General features: G+C 36.0%; 1 protein-coding gene across 3 annotated transcripts in view; it reads right to left on the bottom strand.

Moving 5' to 3' along the window:
• Positions 1-1,634: 1,634 nt before the first annotated feature.
• The window catches only part of LOC145694406 (C-signal-like), an 85,822-nt gene continuing 60,829 nt past the window's right edge, over positions 1,635-26,627 (bottom strand). For 2 of the 3 annotated variants that reach the window (XR_014133002.1, XR_014133003.1), the window contains exons 7-8: positions 24,666-25,171; positions 1,635-2,035 (exon numbers count right to left, since the gene is read on the bottom strand). Coding sequence is in view for 1 of the 3 variants with exons in the window: in XM_081770598.1 (XP_081626724.1) it covers positions 25,164-25,171 (8 nt within the window). In the remaining 2 variants the exon portion in view is untranslated. Of the gene's footprint in view, positions 2,036-24,665; positions 25,172-26,627 lie in introns of those variants that run through there. The other variant, XM_081770598.1, reaches the window with a different exon arrangement.

Consider the following 26,627-nt stretch of genomic DNA (forward strand, 5'->3'; position numbering starts at 1 on the left):
CTGCAGGATTTGTTCAAAATTTGTGTACTACACGTAAGAAATAGGAGTCTGTAACTTCTTGAAAGTTTATTCTGAAAATCAAAGGAAGTCATATTTTTATGTAAATCTCATTAAGAGTATTGTGTTATCTTGTTCATTACAGTATATATAGGGTGTTCAAAGAGAAATAGTAAATAATTTAGTAGGTAAGATAACGATTATTCGACGATAAAGGTGTTCGATAACGGTGCGTAAAACTTGCATGAAATATATCGAATGATAAAGTCGAAGTGCATTAGGTCACCGACAGAGGTTAAATAATATGTGGTTCTTTGTGAGCAGCAACTCAGCGCAATAGAACTTACCATATGTTTCACCGCTGCTAAGTCTCTAGTTAAACAGCTTCTTGAAGTGGACTCATTGTAATGACCTTCGATTATATCCTTTTAAAACGGGTATAAAGAGTCTGATAAAATACCATATGTGAATGATGATGAAAAGAAGAGGACGAACACGATATGCGGAGGAAACCCATCTACAGAAACATATGGCTTGAAATCAAACCAATGATCCTTTGCTCCGGAAGCGAGCGTTCCATTCATAACTATCTACTCTCATCATCTCGCTTTTTAAATGGTGTGTTGTAATTGTACTCATTGGTTATTTGATTTTAAGATATCGTATTCTATGGTCTGACGGAATTTAGTCATTGGAATAACATATTGTCTTCATTTATGAAACACATTGTGAAGTGTAATTAGCAAGTAGTTGAGCGTAATCAAATCCTTGGTAGGAATTGTATGAAATTTCAGCGAAATCATCTTTCATTACTGTGGGGAGAGGTTTCCTTGGCTGCAATCTTGAATGATTTTCATGTCCTTTAGCACAACTTGGCCTCTTTAACATTATATATATATATATTTGAGAAGTACCAGTGTTCTTCATATTTTGCAGTATAATAGTATATTTTGCAGTTTCGATGTTACTGTCCAGTTTGTAATAAGAATAATATAATATTTTACATTAACATCCAGTAGCATGACAAGTTGTTTGGCACTAGAACGATTAAAATCAAATGTTGCATAACTTATAGGATAATGAATTTTCAGACTAGGACACTAAAAAATTGAAGTTATACTTGGAACAAAATAAGAAATGAATCTGACATTTGGAGGACACGTATTGCCTTGTTGTCACGCCATGAATATTTCGCTGTAGTCTTTCTATTTCTGTTGAAAACCACTTCTGAACATGTTTACAAGGCGGCAACATTGTTATGTTATTGTCCCTTTCTACGGAAACCCCCATGTATAATTACCACTACAGCGTTTATGATTGTCCCCTCTCTCTCTCTATGACCTTAATAACATTAACCACGTAGCTTCCCTTCTCAATACAAATAACCACATAATTTGAGCTGTCGATTCGTTTCTAATGTTGGTCCAAGTATAATTACAGGATTGGATAATAAATTAATCAAAAATGCAAAATATTTGTTTTGGCGCTCTTCGAAGTACCATTTTTGTCATCTACCAAAATATTTACTGTTCTTTGCGAAGCACCGTGTACAAACATTGAATATACATACAAGAATTTGTGTATCTTAATGTAAAATACAGGGTTATTACAAATGATTTATCGGGTTTTGCATGAATGTATTTCACAAAGTATTACATACAAAATAATGATTGATACATCATTTGAAAAAGCACATTTTCAAGTTTCTGACACATCATTACAAATGTTCTATGTGCGCTTCTGGTGTTGCACGACAGACATCTATGCGGTAGTCAAGCTCAGCCCATACACGTTCGAGCATGTCCCTGTCAATGTTCGCTAGCGCAACAGTGTTTTTAAACTGCAGCTTGTGTCCTTAAACTGTCGATACCATCGCAGAATGCTCTGGGGGGCTGGTGGTTGTATGTTGTACTGTCTTCGGAATGCACGGTGGTGACGGATTCTGTCTTCATATATTCCATCACACAAAATGCTTTCTGTTGATTATTCGCCATTTTGCAAACTTATCACCCTGCCACTTGGCGAGTCTCAACGGAACCTGCAATAACATAAACAAAACTTTAAAGTACGCTCTTTCCATTGATTATTAGTACAAATAGATGGGCATTAATATTTGAAATTATAAGACTTTTAACACCAGATGAATCATTTGTAATAACCCTGTATTTATCGTTGCCAACATATATTGTAACTTAGACTATGTGTCTTATAGTATGTAATCAATTTTGGTAGAATTTTGTAATTAGAAGTTGATACCAAAGAATATTTCTTCTGTCGCTTTTCCCGAAATTTTGGAGCTTAAGCGCACATTTTGCCGCCGCTTTCTGTTGTTTGAGTCAGATTGATATCTAACTCATCATCATTCGTTCAAAGCAGTTGATCAGTCGTAGATGATGAAATAAAATAGTACACAACAGTAAAACAGTTGCACATGTTCTTGTTGAATAAATGCAAGAACGTACCATACGTACTTGAATTGTTTAATTTTTGGTTCGTTCTATTTAGATACTGTAAATAGAATTCAGCGTAGATAAACTAATTCAGAACAAGTGCGGATGTGTGTAAATATAAGAAACTTTCATTGATACATTCACGACGATTACGTAAATTTATTATCACAATAACGCTGGAGAGTCTTAACTATGGTTTCTTTATAATTCGTGATGCTCGTGTCCGGTAGTTACTCTATTAGTTTTCTAAATTTTATATCAACACGTGAAGCTCTCGGTTTGTATATTTATTGGCTTGTTAAACCATACATTTTTCAGTTAGAAACCGTAACAATCTTCTGTGCTAAATTTAAGGTGGTAACGTATTCCCTCGAAGGTAGCAAAAGAACTAATGAAACAATCGTCGGGAACAAACAGAACGAAATTTCCCATTTTAAATATTAATTGCTTAAGAGCGAAAACTAACATAAAAAAAAAAAAAAGGCGGAAAAGGTTTTTTCTATTGTGGAGTGCATGCAAAGTTAGTTGTCACTAATCAGTCAACTAATCTTATAAACAGATGTTTAAACAGTTTAAATTGTTGAAGAGAATTATGAATAAAAATTTCTGATATTTTATTGTTTGTCATTAGAAAGTTGTCTCAAACTAAAGAAAGTATTAACTTTTCAGCAACTGTAATGATTTTGAGTTAGTTTAGATGAACTCCAATGAAGATATCGGTTGCAGGATGTGCGTTTAGGCATCAAAGATATCATGGGATAAAATTCATGTAATTCGTTTCCATCTGTAAGTGTATCAATTTTCTTCCGCGGTAAATATTTTGCAATTGCGCTGATAGATAAATTTTACATTCATAAAATAAGAGCAACTTAAATAGTATTTTGAAATCCTTTATTTACTTGATTGCATATGTCCAGATGGTTGTTACAATTGTGGAGTAATGGAACAAATCCAAAATGTATTCGATTATTTTAATATGAATATTTTGATTTTCTTTGGTATGTTCTGTTTAAAGCTGAGTAGTTTACAGTATGGTAGGAACCCTTTTAAATTATCTTGCCTATTTTTAGGCACTAGGATAGTGTCTTCGTTATTCAATTAAAAAAGTAGTAACAAAGCTATTTGCTTTGGTTTTTTTTTTTTTTTTCAAGCTGGAGCCATTGTAGAACATACGTATGCTTTCACACCTTTCTGCGTCGAGGCATAGTGTGTGATGACGTCATAACTTGAAACAAAGGAATTTTTTAAGGCCTATTTGTATTATTTTTTGGCGGGCATACTTTTGCACATAGAAGGTTGAAATTTTGCACACACATTCAGTGCATCCCTTAGTATTTTTGAGATTTGTTTCAGATTTCTGCTTTAACAGAAGGGGGACTTCAGAGGGGGGGAATCACTTTTTTCACGATTTTCTCGTCTCAGATACATAATGGAGACATGTGAATTGTACCGTTTAAAAGACTGTTCTATTCTGAAGAGGATGAGGTACGAATCATGGTACTACGATAAATAGGGATGATGCTGTAGCTGCATGACTGAAAGTTTATTATTTAGCTGAAAAAAGACAGAATTTAAAAGGTTAAAAAAAAGTCTAAAACACTTCGTAACACCAGGTAATGATTTCATGTATGAGATAAGGGTAGCCGTCGTTAAAGTTACCGTTACCCGTGATGTTCACGGGTTTACGCCATGAACTAATTTGGCCGAAATAATTTCTCTAGCTATCTATTGCAGTAGTAACGGAGGGACGTAATAATACATTACATTCTTATAAGACCCATTAGAGAAATCATAATAAACGAGACCATTTAATTACCTTTGTTGTTTTGAACTATAAAGAACCCCCTCCCCCAATAATTAACCTGGTTTCATTCTGTAGCTATAAGAAAAGCATTATTATTGGTGGTGCCACTTTTGTATTACCGCATGAATAGATTATTTTTTTTTCTTATAAAGTAGAATTAATAAATGTAATTTTGATACCGTATAATGTTTCTGCCGCAATTGTCATTTGCACTTTACTTTGGTCGAATATTAAGAACAATGTAATCGTTATTTTGCGTCGTGGTTCGAATTAATTTCTCAGTCTCATACTGCACTCTTTTCTCCTCTTATTTCCGGCTGCTATACGACGTATACGATTACCTACCCATGTCTACAGTTTCGTTATGCGGTAGCCGGAAACGCAATAAACGGAAGTGTAGACAACGTAAATAAATTTGTTAGGCTACGAGTACAATAGGATTTGATATTAACTATGCAAATGATGAAATTACCTTTTGGTAAAACGAGTATAATGCTACTATAAAAGCACAAATATTACATACGTTTGTATTTACAATGTATTCACCATGAATAATCTAACACTGTTTTTACGCTAGTGGCTTTGTTTAAATAATAGACGAAGAGGTGGCATTAGGGTAATTAACTCACGTGTCTCTTCGGCCAGCCTGTCGATATCACTCCCCCGCTGTCCTGTGTTCGAGGATGTGTGTTGTTGTTGAAGTTGAAGTCCCAAGGTTGGCTCTTGACCGCTGCTTCCGCACTGAGAGTTCCCAATAGATGTGGTAAATGTGAGTCCTATTCCATGAGGTTATCGACGCACCATCAGACAATTTCACTTATGTAAATGTTACTGTACGAAAACACGCACTGCCGTTGTCACATTCAGAAACTTTGTTTATTCTGGCTTAACACTGAGCGTATTAACAGAATACTTATATGCGTATAACCCTCTAGTAGATAGGCAGCTTAAACGCTGCTCTTAGGAAAAGAGAAGGCGCGAGAGAGTATCGACGAGTCATCCGTCGATTGTCCGCAGAGCAACTGCCGTTGCCCCCAATTCTGCTATTGCGTATATGTCATCCAGGCTGGGGCCCTTCGGTGATGACGTATGATGACAAGTTCACACTCTTTGGCTAAAGAAGTGCGGACATTTTAAATAATCAAATCAGCGTTGAGCACTGTCAAGAAGTAAAGTGTTTTTGCGACTTTCCCGTTTGTTAGGGACTGAGAGCGTTCACAAAGAAAATCACTGTCTCTGCAACGGATGCCCATATATGGTTACGAAATCTGACGGAAGTCTACTAACACAGATGAACAAGCATTCCAAAGCGATGACAACAAGCTTCTAGAACATTTGGATTTATTCGAGGGTTGGTTAATAAAGTTCAGAGTAAATCTATTTTCTCAATGTTTCTTTTAAATTGCAAAAAATGAGCCGTAGGACGGTGACAACCTATTGGGGCCCGAGCAGCGTCCGAGCAAATTGCTTCAATTTGTGAAGAGAACCCTGGCCGTTGAGGGGTTAATAGTCCATACTAGAATATCACTTGAGGGTCAGTGTATTTTGGGAACGTCCTGTATATAAATCAACTGTCACTGATAGTTCACTATAACGACTCGATATATTGGGGCTATACTGTATATAATTCACTCCACTAGTGTACTGAAGTGTTACTAGAAAATCACTATATTATGGAACACACTGTATGTGAATCGAAGATCGTTAGGGACTCACTATGAAAATTCGACGTATTGGGACTGCACTGTATATATAGCACTTCACTTATTAACTGTGAGGCTATTCACCCTGTATGACACAAGCCACCTTTGCTAAAACCACCTATTATGTCCTTTAAAGCCACCTTTTATTTATATGAAGCCACTTGTAAGTCCGAATTAAGCCACTTTTAAGTTTTAATTAAGCCACCTTTTGTTTAAATAAAGCCACCTTTATGCCACCATTAATAGATTGTTCATTATTATTTCGTTTATTTATATTTTCAGTTTATAGTTGCTTTTATTTGTTTATTCATTTTTTTTTTTTTTTTTTTTTAAACACTGGTTTCTCACTATAATTCAATGTACTTTAATATATCTTTCAATTATTTTTCACTAAACACATAATATATTCAAATAAGCAAAACCAAATAGATGTACAAGTAAACATTAATATTGAAAATGCTTAACTACTAAACAATAATAAAATATGTATACCGATTTCGAAAATGTAGCCTAACAATGTAACGAATGGTAATATCGAAATTCCTAATATGTAGTTTGTTTAGTGTAATGTGTGTATATATGCACCTTTTACAACAAACTTAATTAATACTTAACTTTTCTAAAATAATATCACAATAACTATATCAATATCAATAACAGTGTATATTCATAAATGCAAAATATTGATAATTCCAAAAAATTTCAAAACAAGAATTCACAAAATGGTCATGACAGGAATCACATACTAGTTATTCAAAACACTACTTTCTCAATTTACTAAAATCAAAACTACTAAAAGAATGCAAAATCAAATATACTATCAAGTCTCAATAATTGTATTGCTCAAACACCAAACAAGAGATTCATCGAATTGTTTCAAATAAATTTTGATTCACATGTCAACTCACTTTTTTTTTTTTTTTTTTTTTTTTAATTATCAGCATTACTCACAACAAACGTAAACTTTTATTTTACTTATTTATTTATTGCAAAAAGTATGTGGACATCAACATTAGTGCACGGATCTTATATAGCATTGACGAACATACGACCTTTGGCTGATACAATCATTTCTGAATCTCATTTTCAACAAACGTCTTATTGGCAAAGGCATATTACAACTCTATTTTACGGGCATTAAACGCAAACACATATCACATAATAAGAGGGATATACAATCCACCTCTAAACGCATTAAATACTTAGAAAAGGCATTCCCTACTCGTCTAGAAACAAGCTAGGTATTCGGGAGATAATAAGGAGTATCTACCTCCAAACGTGAGTCGCCCTTTAATGGCCTTTGACATCACGTCAACATACGCGTACATAATAAAATCCATACAAGGATGCCGCTCTATACAGCCTTTGGCATCTCAAAATAGCCCTAACTTATTTGTAATGCTCAATTGCCATTCAGTTGAACTTAAACGTATACAGCTCAAAATACTTTGCACACAATCATTTTGTTCGCTCGATGATCATTATTAACATCACCGTGACTAACAGATTTAAACTTAATTGCCTCAACATACTATAAGCAATGGAATCTATCAGTTACTGTTAAATCGTACAATGAACCAATTTCTTTCCATTATTATTATTATTACTGTTATTTTTCAAATTCTCAATTCTCAAATTCAAATTCAGTCTAAAATTTGTTATAGTTGTGTGAGTTTATTGACAAGTGTTGATTCGAAACGATGTTCTCTCCTTTCAAACTCTTGAACATGAAAATAATCAGATAAACAACAAAGTAATTCGTTAATCACAATTACACTTTTCAAATGAACTATGTAGCGAAAGTTCCAACTGATACTTTTCTCAAATTGACAGGAATAAAATTCTAATAAAGTGAATTAAATTAAAAATTTTCTACCTGTATGAATCATTTAAAGCAAGCAAAATATAATTAGGCATTCTCTCCTTTGTGTGAGTCTTTGAGCAATAGATAAACTTGTAAAAACTACAAAAGTAAACCTTTTTTTTTTTTTTTTTTTTTTTAATATGTTTTTCACACTGAGCTTACCTATTCATTTCTAAATATCTATTTTCCGGAATAATGATTGGAATATACGAACGTAATATATAAAAGTAATACAATATGTGAATGAGATTCAAATTCTGATTACAGTTTCTCATTAAATATGCAAAATCTATTCATAAACTAATAAAGTTCAAAACTGAACAAAATTCACCTATATGCTAACATTTTACGGATTATATCATAATATGCACAATAGTTAAAATATCAATCTATATATATTTACATTACATAACCTAACTAATAAACTTTAAAACATTTCAATATATATATATAAGTGAAACGGCGGTTAGGCCTTTCGAAGCGCCATCCTGCGTGCCATTGATTGACAAAGCAGGTCGTAAGTCATAAATTAAACAAAAAATAGGTTAATGAGTTGATCCCGAAGATCAATGAGCGCTGACTTACTATTTTCTTACATAACTGGAGCGTGCGGGGTCGTCGAGCTCCCCGACGATTTGGATAAATCGCTCCTGCACGAAATCCTTTATCCCTCCCAGCTAGATGCTTTACGCATCGTAGCTATGTCATAATCGGGTAAAATTTTCCAACCCCAATTGGGCTGCCAGTATCTAGACCTACAGAAGGTATTGAAAAGAAAAAAAAAAAATGAAAAGGACAAGAAGAATACCCTAGGGGAGGGAAAGTTCGATACTACAGCCCTGCATCTCAATATCATCAACCATTTATTAATTATTAATATTTTTTGGCCCGCTCCTACCTACAAAATTAGTAGGTTTACAATTGCATTCCTTTAAAAAGCGCTAGCCAATACGAAATGTGCGGCCTATCTGGCAAAAATGCACTTATCAACATCAGTAATATCGTCACATCCGGGAATAAGTCATAGCCGAGATTAAAGTCACAATCGAGAATATTAGCTTACACATTTAAGACTATGATCATTTACAATTTAAGATGACAATTTTTCAGCAGACTGATAAGATTATGAGTGCGTAAGGGAACGCTAATCGGCAACCAACACAAGCATGTCATGCTTATCTTTTCTTTCATATGAGTAATGAAAAATAAATAACAGAGTTGTAATGACCTTAATGAAACAAGACAACAAGGTCAATGCTACAAGTCCGACCATGATAATCAATGGGTTGAAAATTATACAATGTTCACTTGAGAACCAACGGACTCTTTTCATACAAGGGAAGTTAAAAGAACTGAAATTGGAAAATTTTCACATCCTGAATTAATCATTGCATTTAACAAACATCTTTTAAAATTGAAATGTCATATTCGTGATTTGATTCATTATTCACATTTTCTATTTCCAAAATAAATTTATTTCAAAACTTAAAGCAACATTTATCAAACTTTTTTTTTTTTTTTTTTTTCAAAATTGCTAACATCGATGAATTTAATGCTGATAATAGTTTTGACTATCTGATTTCCATAATATTTTGTAACCAATTTATATTATACATATTTCCCATTTTTAGGAGCCAATTTTATTATAAATAATTGTTACCTAATTAAAAACAAACACTTGATACATCGATACCAAATTGTGTCGGTTATCATTGGGTCCATCGTACCCACAAAATAATATAACATTTCCTCGCAAACGACATGATGGCCTGTCACATTTCATATTTACATACAATTAATATATTATTTTATTTTATGAGCACGACGCACCCCGAAGAAAAGAAGAAGGAATCGGTTTAATTAAAATCCAAACAGTTACAGTTTAGTGTTTTACTTAAGTCAATAAAAAGTAAATATCTGATAAAATATAAAATTTTAAGCGTCAAACTGGATATCTTATTATTAAATAAATAGATTTAAAATGTCATGAGCCGAAACGGAATTTAGAAGTGTGTGTGTCTAAAGGCCAAATTCACACACTAGCTGAGGCCCAATCAGGCGCTACTCTGATTTCGTCACTGTAATTTTGAAAGAAAGTAGTGACGCCTCTAGGGGATGAATTATATCTTTCAACCTTTTACCTCTTCTTGACTTGTAGACGGTTTTTGTAATCGAGTTGAATTAAATTCAAAGCTTCATTAATGTCGTAACAAATACCTACTGACTTTACATAACGAGCATTATGCGTGAATGGATTCATAAGCAAATTATTAAATTCAACATTATTTTCAAGTATTTACGAAACCATACTAAGTATTATTTAATTTTCAATGTTCTGACGCCTAGCCAGTCTTATATTACAAAACTCATTATACTTTTGCACATACTTCATAACAAAGTCAGATGGAAGAATTCGTTAACTGAAAATCACACTTTTTTTTTTTTTTTTTTTTTAATTCAAACTTCATAATTAATTGTAACATTCATTAGTGTTTCTCTAATTGAATTTTAAGTATCTCTAATTGCCTAGCATTTCTCTAAATGCCTAATGGTATGGGGACAGCTAAATGTTCATATGATCATACAAGGTAAATGAATAAAAAGTCAAAGAAAATAAAATAATAAAATTTTATTAATAACATTTGGTTCCCAGGACTGGAAGTACCTGAAAAGAAATAAAACATACAGAACATAAACATCCTAACAAAATTCAATACAGAAATTCTGTATCCAAAACGGGATAACCATAATTTTCAAAAGTGGTGGGGCCATTTTAAACTTTCAAAGTCCGGAATCGCGATCTAAAATGATTACCTATTTAAAATTTCCAATGCTGTCCTTCCTCCGGTTTTCCTTTCATCTTTCCATCTCCAAAAACTGTAAAGAAAGAATAAAACATGATATTTAAATGAACGTACCTGATTATGAATGGATACTGGTGGTTCCTCTGGCTGGGCGCGTCGGTGACAATGTGCGTACACTTGAGACTGAAAAACAAATTCCTAACTTTCGAAATTCGGTGGGGAATAATGAAAATAAAAGAAATAACAATCTTTATGTTTCTATTGGTGTCTCTCAAAGAAGAATGGCACAACTTCTTACTTTTCCATCTCACCCACAATCTTTTTTTTTTTTTTTTTTTTTTTAGTGCCATAATTGAAGTCCACTGGAATAGTTGGGCATAATCACCTTAAAACATTCACTGGTCCACTCTGGGGAACGCATACAATAATCAGTGAGATACAAATCACGTGTTTTGTACAAAAAATGATTTATCTTATGCATATTTTCTAATCGGACAGAACATTGTTTAAGCTGTGTTTCGTTACTGTCCTCACTCATTGGTTCTTGGTGGTTATGGATTTCACACTCTGGTTGTAACAGAGGTAACGGATCATCAATCGTCTCGAGTCGATGGGGAAGATGCTGCAATTTTCCGATTTCGTCTTCAGGTAAGTGTTTTTTGGCCAACAATAACCAAGTATTGTACGTTTGTGGTGTAGGCGTCCATATCTTGACCCTATCCATGGATTGATATCCTATACTTTCACCACTCAAAGGATCCCGTAACTCAACTGCCCTGTCGTTACTCGACACACTAGTGCATATATATGGTCCACGGAAAAGTTCAAAAAACTTGGCAATTTGTTTCTTTATAAGGCTGCTCACATTATGCTGGCGCACAAATACAAAGTCTCCCACTCGCACTAGACGTCTGTGTGTTTGGGTTTCATTCCATCTTTTATTCCTCTTTTTGATTTTTTCAGTTCGTTTCATATTAGCCAAAATTAATTTATTACTCCAATTTATCCCATCCTCGTCAGATACATCTTCCTTAATATTGACACCAAAATGCAAAAATATGGGACGTGAAGAATCTATGTTCAGGTGTAAACTAGCTGGCGAAACTCCTAGGTTTTGTGAAATAGAGTAATTATACAAAAGTACAGCCTGTGTCAAATTTTCAGCCCACTCCGTATGTGATTGTGAGCATAAGGTTCTTAACGTTTGAACTAGTTCTTTATTCACTCTCTCTACTAAAGAACTCTGAGCATGATAGACAGTGCAATACTTCACGACCACATTGTATTTTTTCATAGCTTGAACGAAACATTTTGAGTGGAAAACTGGCGCATTATCTGAAAGAATAAATCGAGGCAGTCCAAGCATAGGAAAGTAATATTCTTCAAAACATCTAACAATCGCTTTGGCTGTAGAACTTCTTAATGCAAATGCTGTACAATACCGTGTGTACAAATCCATAATGACAAGGGCAAAACGCTTCTGTGATTTTCCAATTGGATACGCTCCTAACATGTCAATGGAAATGCAATCTCGTGGTCGGCGTGACGGGATGGTGCTTAACAACTTAGCTGGTGGGTGTTGATCTGGTTTCATTCGAGCACAAGTAATGCAGTCCCTCACGAAGCTTTTGACCGAAGTTCTTAATCCTTTCCAATGAAATGCTTTAGAAATGAATGCAATAGTTCTATCAGTGCCTGGGTGGCCCACATCGGAATGGTACGCGGTGAGTATGTTGTGAACTAAAACAGGTGGTATACAAATTTTCCATTTATTAGGATGGTGAAAGTCTCGAATTAACAAGATATCATTTTCTAACTTGTAATTTTGTTTCCATGACCTACCGTTTCTAAATTCAATTTCGTCCACCGTCCCTTCTAAAACACGTATGACGTTTCTGTAATCTGGACATTCTCTTTGAAGGTCTGCTAATCGCTGAGGAGAGATGTTAAGAACTTCGTCTTGTAATACTTGAAAGGAATGTACCTTAAGCAATCTATGTTCATGCGATGGAAATAATCTACTAAGGGCATCACAAAATTTATTAGTCTCTCCCTTTACAAACTCAATGTCATGTTGGAATTCACTAATTTCCGCACTCCAGCGTGATAGCCTATTGTTCCAAGATTTTACACGTTTAAGAAATAAAAGAGCATGATGGTCAGTGACAATAATAATTCGTCTTCCTAACAACATAGGTCTCCATTTTCTCAAAGCGTATATAACTGCAAGGCATTCAAGTTCCGAAATCGAGTACCGACGTTCGCATGAGGTCAAGGTACGGCTAATACACTGAATGATTCGTGGTTTCCCATCTTGTTCTTGCCATAATTTACATCCCAACCCGACAGTCGAAGCATCCACTTGGACGTAAAAAGGTTTTGTAAAGTCAGGATGTGATAGCAAAATGTTTGCGCAAATGTCATCTTTAATTTGATTGAAAGCTTTCTCACATTCTTCAGTCCACTGCCATTTTCTACCCTTCTTTTCCAATGCATACAGCGGAACGGCTTTTGTAGCATAGTCCGGTATGAAATTTTGACACCAATTAAATAATCCCAGCGCGGATTGCAAACTTTTAATGTTGGTTGGTACTGGCAATTCCCTAACTGCTTTTATGGTCCGTTCATCTTTCTTTATTCCTTCAGGACTGATGATGTAACCCAAAAATGATACTTCTGGTGCACAGAACAAGCACTTGTCGATATTCAATGTTATATTATATTGTTTAAACTTGGCAAAGATCTGATCTAACAATTGTAAATGCTCCTGGAAACTGTCGTTTGTGATTAAATTATCATCGATGTACCGAATGATTTTGCTGTGTAACTCTGGGCCTAATACATGAGACATCATAGCATTTAAAGCTTGCCCACCATTCCTATACCCAAAAGGTACTCGTTGATATTGATAACACTGTCCCTCAAAATTGAATGCCGTATACGGTTGAGATTTTGGATGTAAAGGACAATGATGATACGAGGAATTTAAGTCCAAGACGCTAGTAAAAGGTTTTCCCTGCAATTTGGCTAACAAATCTTCTATTCGTTCTGGTTTGACTTGCCTTAACACTGAATGTTCATTAACAGCCCTCAAATCAATGCATAATCTTTGTTTATTATTCTTTTTCGGGACCACTAGAATGGGGTTGCTATGAATAGATTGACTGTTAGTGATTATTCCCAGTTGCAACAACTTTTTAATCTCTCCTCGTACAAACGGTAAATGCTTGTATGCTATGGGATACTGTTTACGAACCAAGGGTTCATTAGTGTCAATCTCCATTTCATACTGAAAACCTTTACATCTACCTGGATAATTCGTGAAAATTTCCCTGTATCGAAACAATAAATCTAAAAGTTGTTCCTTTTGATGGGGGTCTAAAGTACTAGCACGATCAACAGCGGCTTTCAATTGTTGTGATGTTGCTACCCGTTTAAGAACAGTTTCTTCCTGACCACAATTAACATTATTTATACAGGGTTGCCTTACGCTGACATCATCTTCGTCAGCTGATCCCACACAAGACTCACTGTCATCGTCACGACCGGGTGATTCGATGGGCAAAAGGGAGACAACCACCCTAATATTTTCATATTCTAATGAAATATTACCTTGACTAAGATTGATGATGCTTTGTAATTGTTCTAATGCATTCAAGCCCATTATAAATTTCTCATTTAAATCTGCCACAACAAAAACTTCCAATGTAAATGTAAGTGAATCTATTTCAACTGGTATAACAGTTCTACCCTTGCACTTTTTCTTAAACTTTCCACTATAATCTACAATGAGAACATCATCAGCTGGTTGTAATTTCGGAAATGAGATCTCTTTTGTAATTTCTTTCCATAGGTCATAGGAGGCTAACGAAGTCTCTGCTCCCGTATCGCACAATGTTTTTACTTCAATTCCATTCACACATGTATTAATGTAAGCAGAATATTGCCTACCGTACGCTTTGACTATCTTTTCTTCAAACTTATCATCTTCAGTGTCACTTCTAGCATCCTGATCTAAATCTGAATCAGATTCGAATGTGAAATTTCGAACACGGAATACATTATTGGGGATTTGATTAGTGGTTATGTCGACGGATGTCCCCCCTTGAAACCCGTCTTCACTTAGTTTTCCGATTCTTCACGTGACTGGTCTTGGGTTCGATTCTGGTTGGATCTATTATTATTTTGGGCCCTCCAATTGTGTCTATAATTTCCCCGTCCTCTATTGTTCCCGCGACGTTGTCCTGGTCTTCGGTTATTACTACCACGCCAATTATTGTCCCTTTCGCTACGAAGTTCTTGGGTTCGATTCTGCTCGTTGTTCATTTGTGCATTTTCAGCATCCTGATTGTTCGTATCACGCGAATTGTGTCGAGTACCGTCTCCCTGATTGTTTCGTCTGTTATTCCTTTGTTGAGCATTAAGTGAATTATTTGTCGTTCGAGCTTGTTGCACGCGAAATGTACGATTATCTTTATAATTATTACTGTTATACGTATTATAATTTCTCTTCATATTACCGTTTTCAGTAAGTCGTAATGATTCAATTCTTGCAATGCTTGCTAAGAACTGTTGAAAAGAAGTACACGGATGTAACGTCAGTTCTTCGCGATACCTGCGGGGCAAAGTATCAATAATACTTGCAATAATCTTCGCGGGTGAACTTTCCGGGTTCAAATCTCTCAATTGTTGGTACTGTTTGGTAGCAAAGCTGCGAACATTGTCGTGGGTCTTGGGATCAAATCTTTTGCTTCTGCACGAAGCAATTTGGCTAGCAACAATGGTATCTGAATCAAATGTATCGATTAATGCTCTTTCGAACTGACTAAAAGTTTCAAATTCTCGAGGGTAATTGGTGACCCATTCTTTAGCAACTTGTTCAACGAGACAGGGGATGAGGTTAACTAAATCATCTTCGTATATCCCTACAACTCGGGCCTTTTCTTTCAAATCCTGAATATATGAGCGTGCGGTTGTGCCATCCGGAAGTCCGGTGTATTTTGGTAAGTACTGTAAATCTCTAACTTGAATAACACGTTTAGGCTTAGAGAATCTACGTGAGTATACTCGTTTCACACTACTATCAGATCCATCGGATTCGAATCCCTCACTTTGATAGTCGGAATCGTGGCACTCATGATCAGATTGACTTTCCTTACGTGGAGACCCGCGTGCATTAGTATGTAGTTGTTGTAGTTTGTTTTCAATGTACTCTTGTCGCGCCAACAATTCACGGTTTGCTTTTTCTAACCTATGCATTTCATGCGTGAAGTCGCGATCATGTTCAGATTTTACAATAACAGCGGGTTGTTTTTCAAAATGCTCAATTATCATTTCAACAGTGGCCTTATGATGTTCTCTAAAACTTTCTAAGGTCTGTTCGATTCCATCGGATCGCTCACTATTTAATTTTAAAATTTGCCGGTGCGCATGCACTTCGTCACCTATCTCAGTTGTTTTTTCCGCGAGTTCTTTAACATATCCGTTCAATTCATGTATTGTGTTTTCATGCTTGTTTACACGGAAACCCATAACCTCACATTTCCCATTCATAAGTACTTGACATTTTTCGATTTCATCCACCTGATCTTTTACCCCTTGCACTTCCTCCTTAATAACATTAATTTCGCATTGTTGTTTTTCGGTGGCTTGCCTACACTCAACCTGTGCCATTCGAACAACTTCTCGTAACTCATCAATGCTTTTCTTATGCTCCGCGTTGTCTGTCTCGACGCGTTTGGTTAAATTAGCTAATGTAACACGAACCTCTGTAATGGAATTATTGGTAGTTATAATGTCGGTACTTAGCTGATCGAATTTGCAATCAAACTTGCTTTCCAATTCTGACTTATTGTTCGCGCACTCATTTGCCAATTCCTCTATTCGCTCGTTATTGGTATCAATTTTATGCTCTAAGCGTTTACTGTTATTTTCTAGTTTCTCTAAACTTTGCTCTAATTTCTCAGACTGTTTCTCTAATAATGCTTGAATTTGTTCTAATGTAATACTACTCTCCATGTTTACTTAACTTACAAATAACTAAATCACAATACGAAACATGCGGCAACAAGCACTTGAAGTAAATAACAATGTAAACAAACACTTTTCTAAAGCCCGTATAATTTCTATTACACAACACTTACTTTTAAATTTCCACTAAATGAGATGTTTCACTAGCAAATGACATAAACATAACCAAATATCTTACACAAGATACGTTTTTTCATTCTTTACTCATGAAAGGTGCATGTGTAACTACAACTGTGTCTGTATGTGTATGTGTATGTGTAATCAGCTGTTCTGTGCTTCCGTACTGTGAAAAGTTAGCGGAATAAAAGTTCGCGAATGGACGAAACGTTTTAATCTCGCACAAAACAAATTATGCTACTAATATTTCTGTGGTAGTTGAATTTACTTTCTGTTTTCAAGCACTATTTTTTGTTTTCTTTCCTCTTGCTCTTTTCTTTTCACGAGTTAAAACGATCTACGCATGATTCTGTACTGAGTAGCTATCTGTGACTACGTGGTTCAAATGTTTACTATTTTCGTATTTTAATAAATGAACACCGAAATAATTAAATGTAGTTCTAGCCGAAGATTAAAGTACGTCTTGTCACGGTTTCGCCATTTCGGGTGTAATCGTTATTTTGCGTCGTGGTTCGAATTAATTTCTCAGTCTCATACTGCACTCTTTTCTCCTCTTATTTCCGGCTGCTATACGACGTATACGATTACCTACCCATGTCTACAGTTTCGTTATGCGGTAGCCGGAAACGCAATAAACGGAAGTGTAGACAACGTAAATAAATTTGTTAGGCTACGAGTACAATAGGATTTGATATTAACTATGCAAATGATGAAATTACCTTTTGGTAAAACGAGTATAATGCTACTATAAAAGCACAAATATTACATACGTTTGTATTTACAATGTATTCACCATGAATAATCTAACACTGTTTTTACGCTAGTGGCTTTGTTTAAATAATAGACGAAGAGGTGGCATTAGGGTAATTAACTCACGTGTCTCTTCGGCCAGCCTGTCGATATCACTCCCCCGCTGTCCTGTGTTCGAGGATGTGTGTTGTTGTTGAAGTTGAAGTCCCAAGGTTGGCTCTTGACCGCTGCTTCCGCACTGAGAGTTCCCAATAGATGTGGTAAATGTGAGTCCTATTCCATGAGGTTATCGACGCACCATCAGACAATTTCACTTATGTAAATGTTACTGTACGAAAACACGCACTGCCGTTGTCACATTCAGAAACTTTGTTTATTCTGGCTTAACACTGAGCGTATTAACAGAATACTTATATGTGTATAACCCTCTAGTAGATAGGCAGCTTAAACGCTGCTCTTAGGAAAAGAGAAGGCGCGAGAGAGTATCGACGAGTCATCCGTCGATTGTCCGCAGAGCAACTGCCGTTGCCCCCAATTCTGCTATTGCGTATATGTCATCCAGGCTGGGGCCCTTCGGTGATGACGTATGATGACAAGTTCACACTCTTTGGCTAAAGAAGTGCGGACATTTTAAATAATCAAATCAGCGTTGAGCACTGTCAAGAAGTAAAGTGTTTTTGCGACTTTCCCGTTTGTTAGGGACTGAGAGCGTTCACAAAGAAAATCACTGTCTCTGCAACGGATGCCCATATATGGTTACGAAATCTGACGGAAGTCTACTAACACAGATGAACAAGCATTCCAAAGCGATGACAACAAGCTTCTAGAACATTTGGATTTATTCGAGGGTTGGTTAATAAAGTTCAGAGTAAATCTATTTTCTCAATGTTTCTTTTAAATTGCAAAAAATGAGCCGTAGGACGGTGACAACAATTTGTTTTGAGCTATTTAATTACAAAAGTGTGAGCATATGTATTATTCCTAAAATTCATTAGGCATTGTCATTATACACATTACTGAGTGTCATTTATTGTTAAATTACAAACGGATGAAAGAATTTTTGAATCTTGTGGTTAAAAAAATGTTCTATATAAAAGTATGATCAACTCTTAGGTTGAATAATTTAGAAATTGTGTGTAACGAGCTAACAATAAGGTGTTAAAGTCTTTAAATCTATACTACATTTATATATAATGATTGTTCATGTAAGTTTTACAGCAGAAAACAGTTTAAATGTTCACAGTTCGATAGAAGAAATTTTCTTTCTTCCTTTTTATTGCAGAGGCTATGTTTAATTATGTTATGGTAAGTATGAATTCTATTAACCAAACAAATATGATAAGTTATAGTCATAATTCGAAAGCTGCAGGAAATTACAAATGGATTTACTAATTGGAAAAATTCAGAGATAAAATATCGTGGGGAATCGAGTGTGGTTCCTTGCTTCTTGAGTGAATAATAATGGCAACGGATACATCAGTATACAGGGTGTTAAAGGAACGTGTCGCAATATTTTGAGAACAGATTCCTTACATTAAAACATGAACTTGTGCTGAAAAATGAATACTTTCGGAGTTATAGGGTACTGACAACGTGAAACATGTTCATAGCTCCACAACTATGGGTCTACTGTACTAGGGTCGACATCACTGAGGAACTGGTATGTGAACTATCCAAATATCCATGTTTAAGAATGCTCCAGTACTTGCACACCAATTTTAGAGACGTAGTTGGAGAGTGATTAAGTACTCCCTAAAAGCATCTCTAAAAATGAATGAGCAAGTTCCGGAGGTTCTGAAAGATGGATATTTGGATAGTTCACATATTACTTCCTCAGTGGTGTCTTGACCCAACTGCGATCAGTCCTATAGTAGTAAAATTATAGACCCTTAAAGTTCACTTTTTCACGTTTTCGGCACGCTATAACTATGAAAGTATGTACACTCATGTCCAAAATTATTGTCGCATGTGTATAAATATGTTTTTGTAGGAATATAATTTGGTAACGAATTCGCCCGGTATTTCTTACAATGTTAGTATGTGTATAATCGACTAAGACATGAATGTGGCAAATTTCATGCCAAAAGAGTAGAAAATAAAAACAATAAAACGAAAATAAAAAAAAATTCTTGCCCATTTAGCAAAATTTTGTTTTACTCATTCTAATTTTCGTATTTATAATTCTTTTCGTATGAAATTCACCACAAATATAAATTTATCGATTATACACATAGTATCAATATTAAAAGTACCCCGCAAAATCAATATCAAATTATATTCTTACAAGAAGGCAGTTATAGATATGCGACTATCATTTTGGACATGAGTGTACTTACAACCACAGTTCCATGTGAACTTTTTTTTTATTTTGATGTGAGAAATCTATTACCAAAATGTTGTGATATTTTTTGTAACACCCTGTATATATAATATATATAAGCCAAAGATATTGATTTAAAAAAAAAAAAATCTTTGGGAATGAGTGAAAGTGAGTGTGTGGGAAGTGGCGCGTATATAAGGTACTGATTCAATTTCTAATACCTCTCCAGAATATAGGTTTAAATACTATGAAATATCAGAACTCAAATAGTATTGTTTCGATTGTTTTGTTCCTGTAACCCAGAAAAGCTCAAAACTATTCTTCGTACTTAATTGAACCAAATGGTACGGATGATTCGGCTTTCTCTGGATAATTGAATAAAATGATCCACTGTACGTTCTGATTTTTATTTTCTGTTATAAAGACAATGTGGATATTATAGTAACAAAAATCTGTATAAAATGTGATTGTATATAGTTTAATGGTGTGTGATTCAATAAAAAAAAAAAAAGACAAAGTAAAAAAATTATAAATTTTCAGCAACGTGATACTTCCATTCCCCAAACTCCACATATTAAGTAACAAGTATCAGTGTCACATGTACACTCAGCGACAAAAGTTCTTTCTGCTAGGTAAAATTTATTTTTTGGGAATAACTGTGGAATGTACAGAAAATTACATTCTTTTTTGATTTATCGAAAACTCAAATTGTTCTTCCATTCGGAAGTGATTTACGAAACTAATTTCATCAAACGGAAAGATCTTTCTGTCGCTGACTGTACGTCACGTGAGAGAATTTGGTTTGCATGGCGTCATCTTTTTCAATATTGAAGCCGGAAGTGGTACTAATTTCCAGTTTTATTAAGGATGCAATATATTCTTGAGACGCTTAATTGATTACAGAAAATTGCTTCTCTCTCTGTTACCGTTTTTACCCTATAACGATCAATGTAAAAACTGGAAGTGGTTGATCTGCCACTTCCGGTTTTAGTAGAGATGGAAAATATTTTTGGGACACTTAAAGAAAACTGCTTCTCACTATTTATTACGGTTTTTATTCTATGGCGAGCAATTAAAACACTAAATCGATTCTGAAAAAGCACTTCTCGCTGTTACTTAATTCTTTTTCTGAAGACCAATATTGAAACTGAAAGTTGTACTGGATTTCTACCACTTCCGGTTTTAGTCAAGTTAAGAATGGATATGAAATGTATTCTTGAGACTTTTAATAGATTGTATTAAAAAAAAAAAAAAAGCAGCTTCTTGCTATCTGTTACGTTTTTGCTTTATAGTGATCAATTTAAAAATCGGATATGGTTGATAACTACTACTTCCGGTTTGAATATCTACTCCCATCAAAGAACTTCGATTCTTAACTTTTTTCTATTTCCTGACCGAATTTGGAGGTAATTCATCAAGTAACTTTTGAAATTTTTCTCATATGGACAGAGTATATATATCTACAGTGCCGGCAAAAAAATATTTACATTGTGAAACAAACAAGAAAGCATTACAAATTCATAGTAGTAAAGTATTGTGGCTAATACATTACAATTAGTATTTTGTCATATCGCCTTTACATTTTACCACCGTCTGCAATCGTTTAGGCATTGATTCAGCCAGGCTGGCGAAGTATGTAGAGTCCATGGATACCCATAGTGTTTTGATCATTTCCTTTTGATCCTTCGTGTTGGTCGGTCGTGTCTCTTGAACCTTGTTTTTTTTTTTTTTTTATTACGTTCCAGACGTTTTCGATTGGATTAAGGTCAGGAGAATTATCTGGCCACTCTAACAGAGTAATATTATTATCACTAAGAAACTTTTGCACGGCCTTGGATATATGGGCCGGGGCCCCATCATGCATAAAATAATCACACTCATGAATGTCCCAAAAAGGAAGTAAATGTTCTTCCAAAACATTAACATAATTGCCTGCTTTCATGGTTTCATTCTTGGGAAGAAAGTACAAACCACCTCTGCCCTTGTTACCACTGAATGCACCCCACACCATCAGGGTATTTAACGGTCTTAAGTGTAAATTTCAGGTCATATCGTGAAGCAGTACTCGGACGGCGCCCGAATTAACCTAAAAGTGCTCTCGTCACTGGACATCTAAAGAGTGGAAGAAAGTGATGTTTAATCTTAATATTTCTTACAAAAGTCGAGCCTTTTTCTCTTCATCGCTGCTGTGAGCAGGGGCTTCGCAGCACGGCGACTTGGTAAGCCCAGATCCTTTTGCAGACGGTGACGAACTGTCCTAGTTACGACGTTCTGGAGGAGCTCAGGGTACTTGTTTTTCAATTCTACAGCCGTTATGGAAGGATTTGACATTACTTCACGCTTTAGAAGTTTATCAGTCCTTGGTGAAGTCTTCCTAGGTGCACCGGAGCCAGACTTCCTATCTGGTACAGTGCCAGGAGCCAATGACGCCACTGAACGCTTTAGTTGATAAATAGTTTCTTTAGACACCCCAAGATCTCTGGGTATGGCCATTACCGAATCACTTTATTCAAAAGAGTTAAGGCTCGGGATTTCTCTGTCATTGTCAGTTTTCTACGACCCATTGTTTGTAATCTGAACAAAGAAAACTACTAACTTTTAAGAACTTAAACAAAAATCTAGCTGCACAGAGCAAAGAAAGAACTATCTCGCCGTACAACGCCACGAGGCATACAACTTCTGCTGGGCGAGGGAAGATTGCAAGTGGCGCGCTAATGACTGACGTCATCATCAGGCTTCTCTAACATTTTTATGGCGAGGAACGGCGCTTGACCCCGTTTCGTGCACTTTGCATGTAAAACTTTTTTTGCCGGCACTGCATATATATATAGGGTTCATTATGAAAGTAATGAGCATGATGCTACCCTGACAACAATCTACCGCAGCACGCGCTGCCGGCGCAGAAAAAGTAGTGGGTGGTCTGTCCTTCCAAACGCGCCCGGAGTCAGTCTGCTGCGAGCAGTGACAGCGTGTGGATGTCGATCCGCGTGAAGCACGTTTTTACAAGTTGTAGCACGGCGCGATGGAGGGTTCGCTCGAACAACGCTACGCCATAAAATTTTGCGTAAAGTTGGGTAAGAATGCTACGGAAACTTACCAGATGCTGAAAGAGGCCTACAAGCAGGAGTGTTTGTCAAGATCCCAGGTCGGAAAATGGCACAAGTCGTTCAAGGAGGGTCGGGAGGAGGTCGCCGACGAGCCCCGTTCTGGACGTCCAACAACGGCCAGGACCGACGACAACGTTAACCGTGTGCGTGAAGTGTTGCGCTCAGACCGGCGTGTGAGCATTCAACAAATCGCGGACACCCTAAACATGTCAACATTTGCGGTACATGGGGTAGTGACCGAGGACCTGCAAATGCGAAAGGTCTGTGCGAAGCTTGTGCCGAAGGTGTTGACGAACGAACAAAAAGAACTTCGAGTTTTGCGCTGCAAGGAGTTGTTGGCATTGTGTGAAAGTGATCTGGACTTTTTAGACTCGGTCGTAACTGGAGACGAATCCTGGATGTTCGAATACGATCCAGAATCCAAAAGGCAGAGTGCGGAGTGGCACACCTCATCCTTCCCCCGCCCCAAAGAGGCGCACATGAGCAAATCCCGAATCAAAACCATGCTCATTGTCTTCTTCGACGTTCGAGGAATCATCCATTTCGAGTTTGTGCCACCAGGACAACCTGTCAACGCAGGATTTTATCTAGAAGTGCTCAAGAGACTGAAACGCAGGGTCGCCCGTGTTCGAAGTGACATCAAAGACTCAATGAAACTCCACCACGACAATGCACCAAGTCACACCACCTTCACCGTCGTCGACTTCCTGGCCCGGAGCAGAATCCGTGGTCCCCCCCTATAGTCCTGACCTGGCTCCTAGTGACTTTTTTTGTTTCCCCGTTTGAAGAGACACCTCAAAGGAAATCATTGGGACTCCGTGCAGAACATTCAAGCCCATGTTACAAGGTTTTTGAAAGCCATTCTAGCCGAGGACTTTAAAGATGCTTTCCAGGCGTGGAAAACACGTCTCCAGAAGTGTATCGATGCAGAAGGAGCGTATGTTGAGGAATTTTAAAGATTTGTAACAATAAAACAGTTTTTCTAAAGCAATGCTCATTACTTTCATAATGAACCCTATATATATATATATAAAGGAGTTTTGGTAAGCAAGCTCCTTAACTCTTTCGACTTTAGTCAATCTGAGAATTTTTGCCCTTCGCTGTTGAAATCTACTTTAATTCTATAACGTCTATTTTTATTTATACTTCGTTGCTATAATCGATTTCAGTCGCTCACTGTAACAATACGGAACATGTAATGATAATGTGTTGCATTGTGCTACCAACTGGCGGCATTTTCTTGGAACGCTGCAATTAAGCACGAATGAATACGAAAGCTTTACGTCATTCTGTTGTAATGTGTTTGCGGGTTGGAGGCTAGCGAAGTACAGCAGGAAACAATGCCAGACAGCAGAAAGACAATCAGCGACAGCCAGATAGCTGCATTTTTGCTAGATTCTGATTCAGATATATCAGGAGATGAGGATGAAGTTGACTGTCTTTCAGATTCGAAATCGGAAGAGAGTTCAAAACGTAGGAGTAGCAGTTGTTAGATACAATTTGTGACTATTTTCGTGTCTTTAAACCATATTTCACGAAAATATGAAAATTTTATTTTTTGGCTGCTGAATTGCCCCTTTACAGGAACCACCCGAAAATTTAATCCCGCAGCGAAAAGGTAAATAATCATAACAATAATGTGGATAAATATTGACTTTTGCTCATACATTACTTTGAATCTAATACTTCTTAAAAATCTTCAGACGCTAATTTACTCACTCTATGGCTTATGGAACCCGAACGTACAATGCCATTCTACACTGACTGTCTTCGGCAAACTGGATCCAGTTTCTACTTTGTACTCCTATTTCTGCGAGATCCATCTTAATATTATCCTCCCATCTGCATCTGAGTCTTTCTAATGGACGTTTTCCGATTTCTTCAGACGCTACGTTAATCAAAAGTGCAGAACAAACTAAAAAAAAATCCAAGCTGAAGAAAAATTTTCTCTTCAGACGCTTTATCATTAAGGTATTTTTTTCTCAAGAGTATACTCTAAAAACATAATCTTCGCAGGTCTGGAAATTCATACATAGCCAATTAGCTGATACATTTGTAATAATATTCAATGTTTTTATTCCTTGCTATGAAACAATGAAACTATTTTTTCCTTAAAATGCTGGCAGAATTCATTGGAGAGAGTAGCCGCTTCATCCCACCTGTTCTTCTCACTGTTAGTATAGGAGGCGATATTTTCCACATAGTGAAGGACAGATTTTAAAAACCTGCAAAGAAACATTACGATAATGAACAGAAAAAAAAAAAATTGTAAATGCTAACATATCGCACCACGGCTACAACACCGCCATAACTCAAAAATTGTCAATTTTAAGTTTATGTATGTATTCGGATTTGTGAGCCTTCCTTCTATCCGGCAATATAAGTGTCATGGCTCTCTAGCTTTACTAGAAACTGCGTGAGAGTACTAGTTTCACTAGAAAATCATATTAAAGTGAATGTACTCGTATTATCAACACTTTCAAATGCGATTTACTCAAAACTAACTTTTTTTTAATTGTGGCGGTATTGCAGCCGTGGTGCGATATATATTAAGATAATAATAAGTACATTTTTTTTATCAAATAAAATTTTAATAATTTAGTTGAAACATCATTGATCTATTATGACGTATGACGAGTAATCAAAAAGTTCCCGAAATGATATAATTCTAGCATTTGTGATGCAATCATAATGAATCTTGGGCCATACAGTTCATAGGTTGCCTAATTCTGAATTTAACAAGTGTAAACACGTCTTAACAGGCAGTATACGAGTAGTGTAGCTGAACGAAGAAATGTATAGTGATCAGTTGGTGCAATTTAACAAATCGAGCAACGCGTCAACATCAAGTTCATGTGCAAATTGGGGAAAATCTGATTCCGAGAGTTCGATAGCCTTAATAACAGAATAGCACCATCGGATGTTTGGCTCTTTCCAAAGCTAAAAATGGACCTTTTCCGTTTTGCTAATGTACAAAAGATCAAAATTAACGCGACAGCTGAACTTTGGAAGATTCCAAAAGAGGACTTTCTCAGGTGTTTTCAGCAATCGCAGGAGCGGTGCAATAAGTATGTATATGTGTGTGTGTTCCGAAGGTGCCAACTTCGAAGACGATTAAGTAATTGTCCACTTATATTGTGGTAATAAAGAGCTACAACAGAATGCCGGGAACTTTTTTTTAACTGCTCCTCGCATTACCTATAAAAGGGTAGAAATGGCCATATCGGATTTAAATATGTCTGGATGAATTGTAAGATTATCTATTCCTTCCAATATTGTATAATTTATTCGGACAGTTTGCTCATCCCTAATGCAGGGTTGGATAAATTTTCTATCACATTCCATTTTTGAAAAAAAATATGAGTTGAAAATAAATGTTCTCCCATTGTTATACCCTGTAGGCTAAAGGAGATGGGAATGATATGTAAAAATTCGCGGAAAGAGAATACGGGATAAAAAAAAAAAAGTTACAAAATTTAACATATAGCAATTATAATTATTATTATTATTTTGAAGTTACTGTATATGTTGTATCTTTATACCATTCAAGGAGCATCAGTGGTAGTCACCTCTGGCGCTTGAGGTCCCTGGTTCGATCTCAGCTCGTGGCAAATGGGCTTTCTGGGGACAAACACCGTTTGCATCGGGTTTCTCCCGTTTCCTGCCACTATTATCATCTAT

The sequence above is a fragment of the Thermobia domestica genome, chromosome 9 (assembly GCF_964235325.1).
Source record: "Thermobia domestica chromosome 9, izTheDome1.hap1.1, whole genome shotgun sequence".
In the NCBI taxonomy this organism is placed as follows: Eukaryota; Metazoa; Arthropoda; class Insecta; order Zygentoma; family Lepismatidae; genus Thermobia; species Thermobia domestica.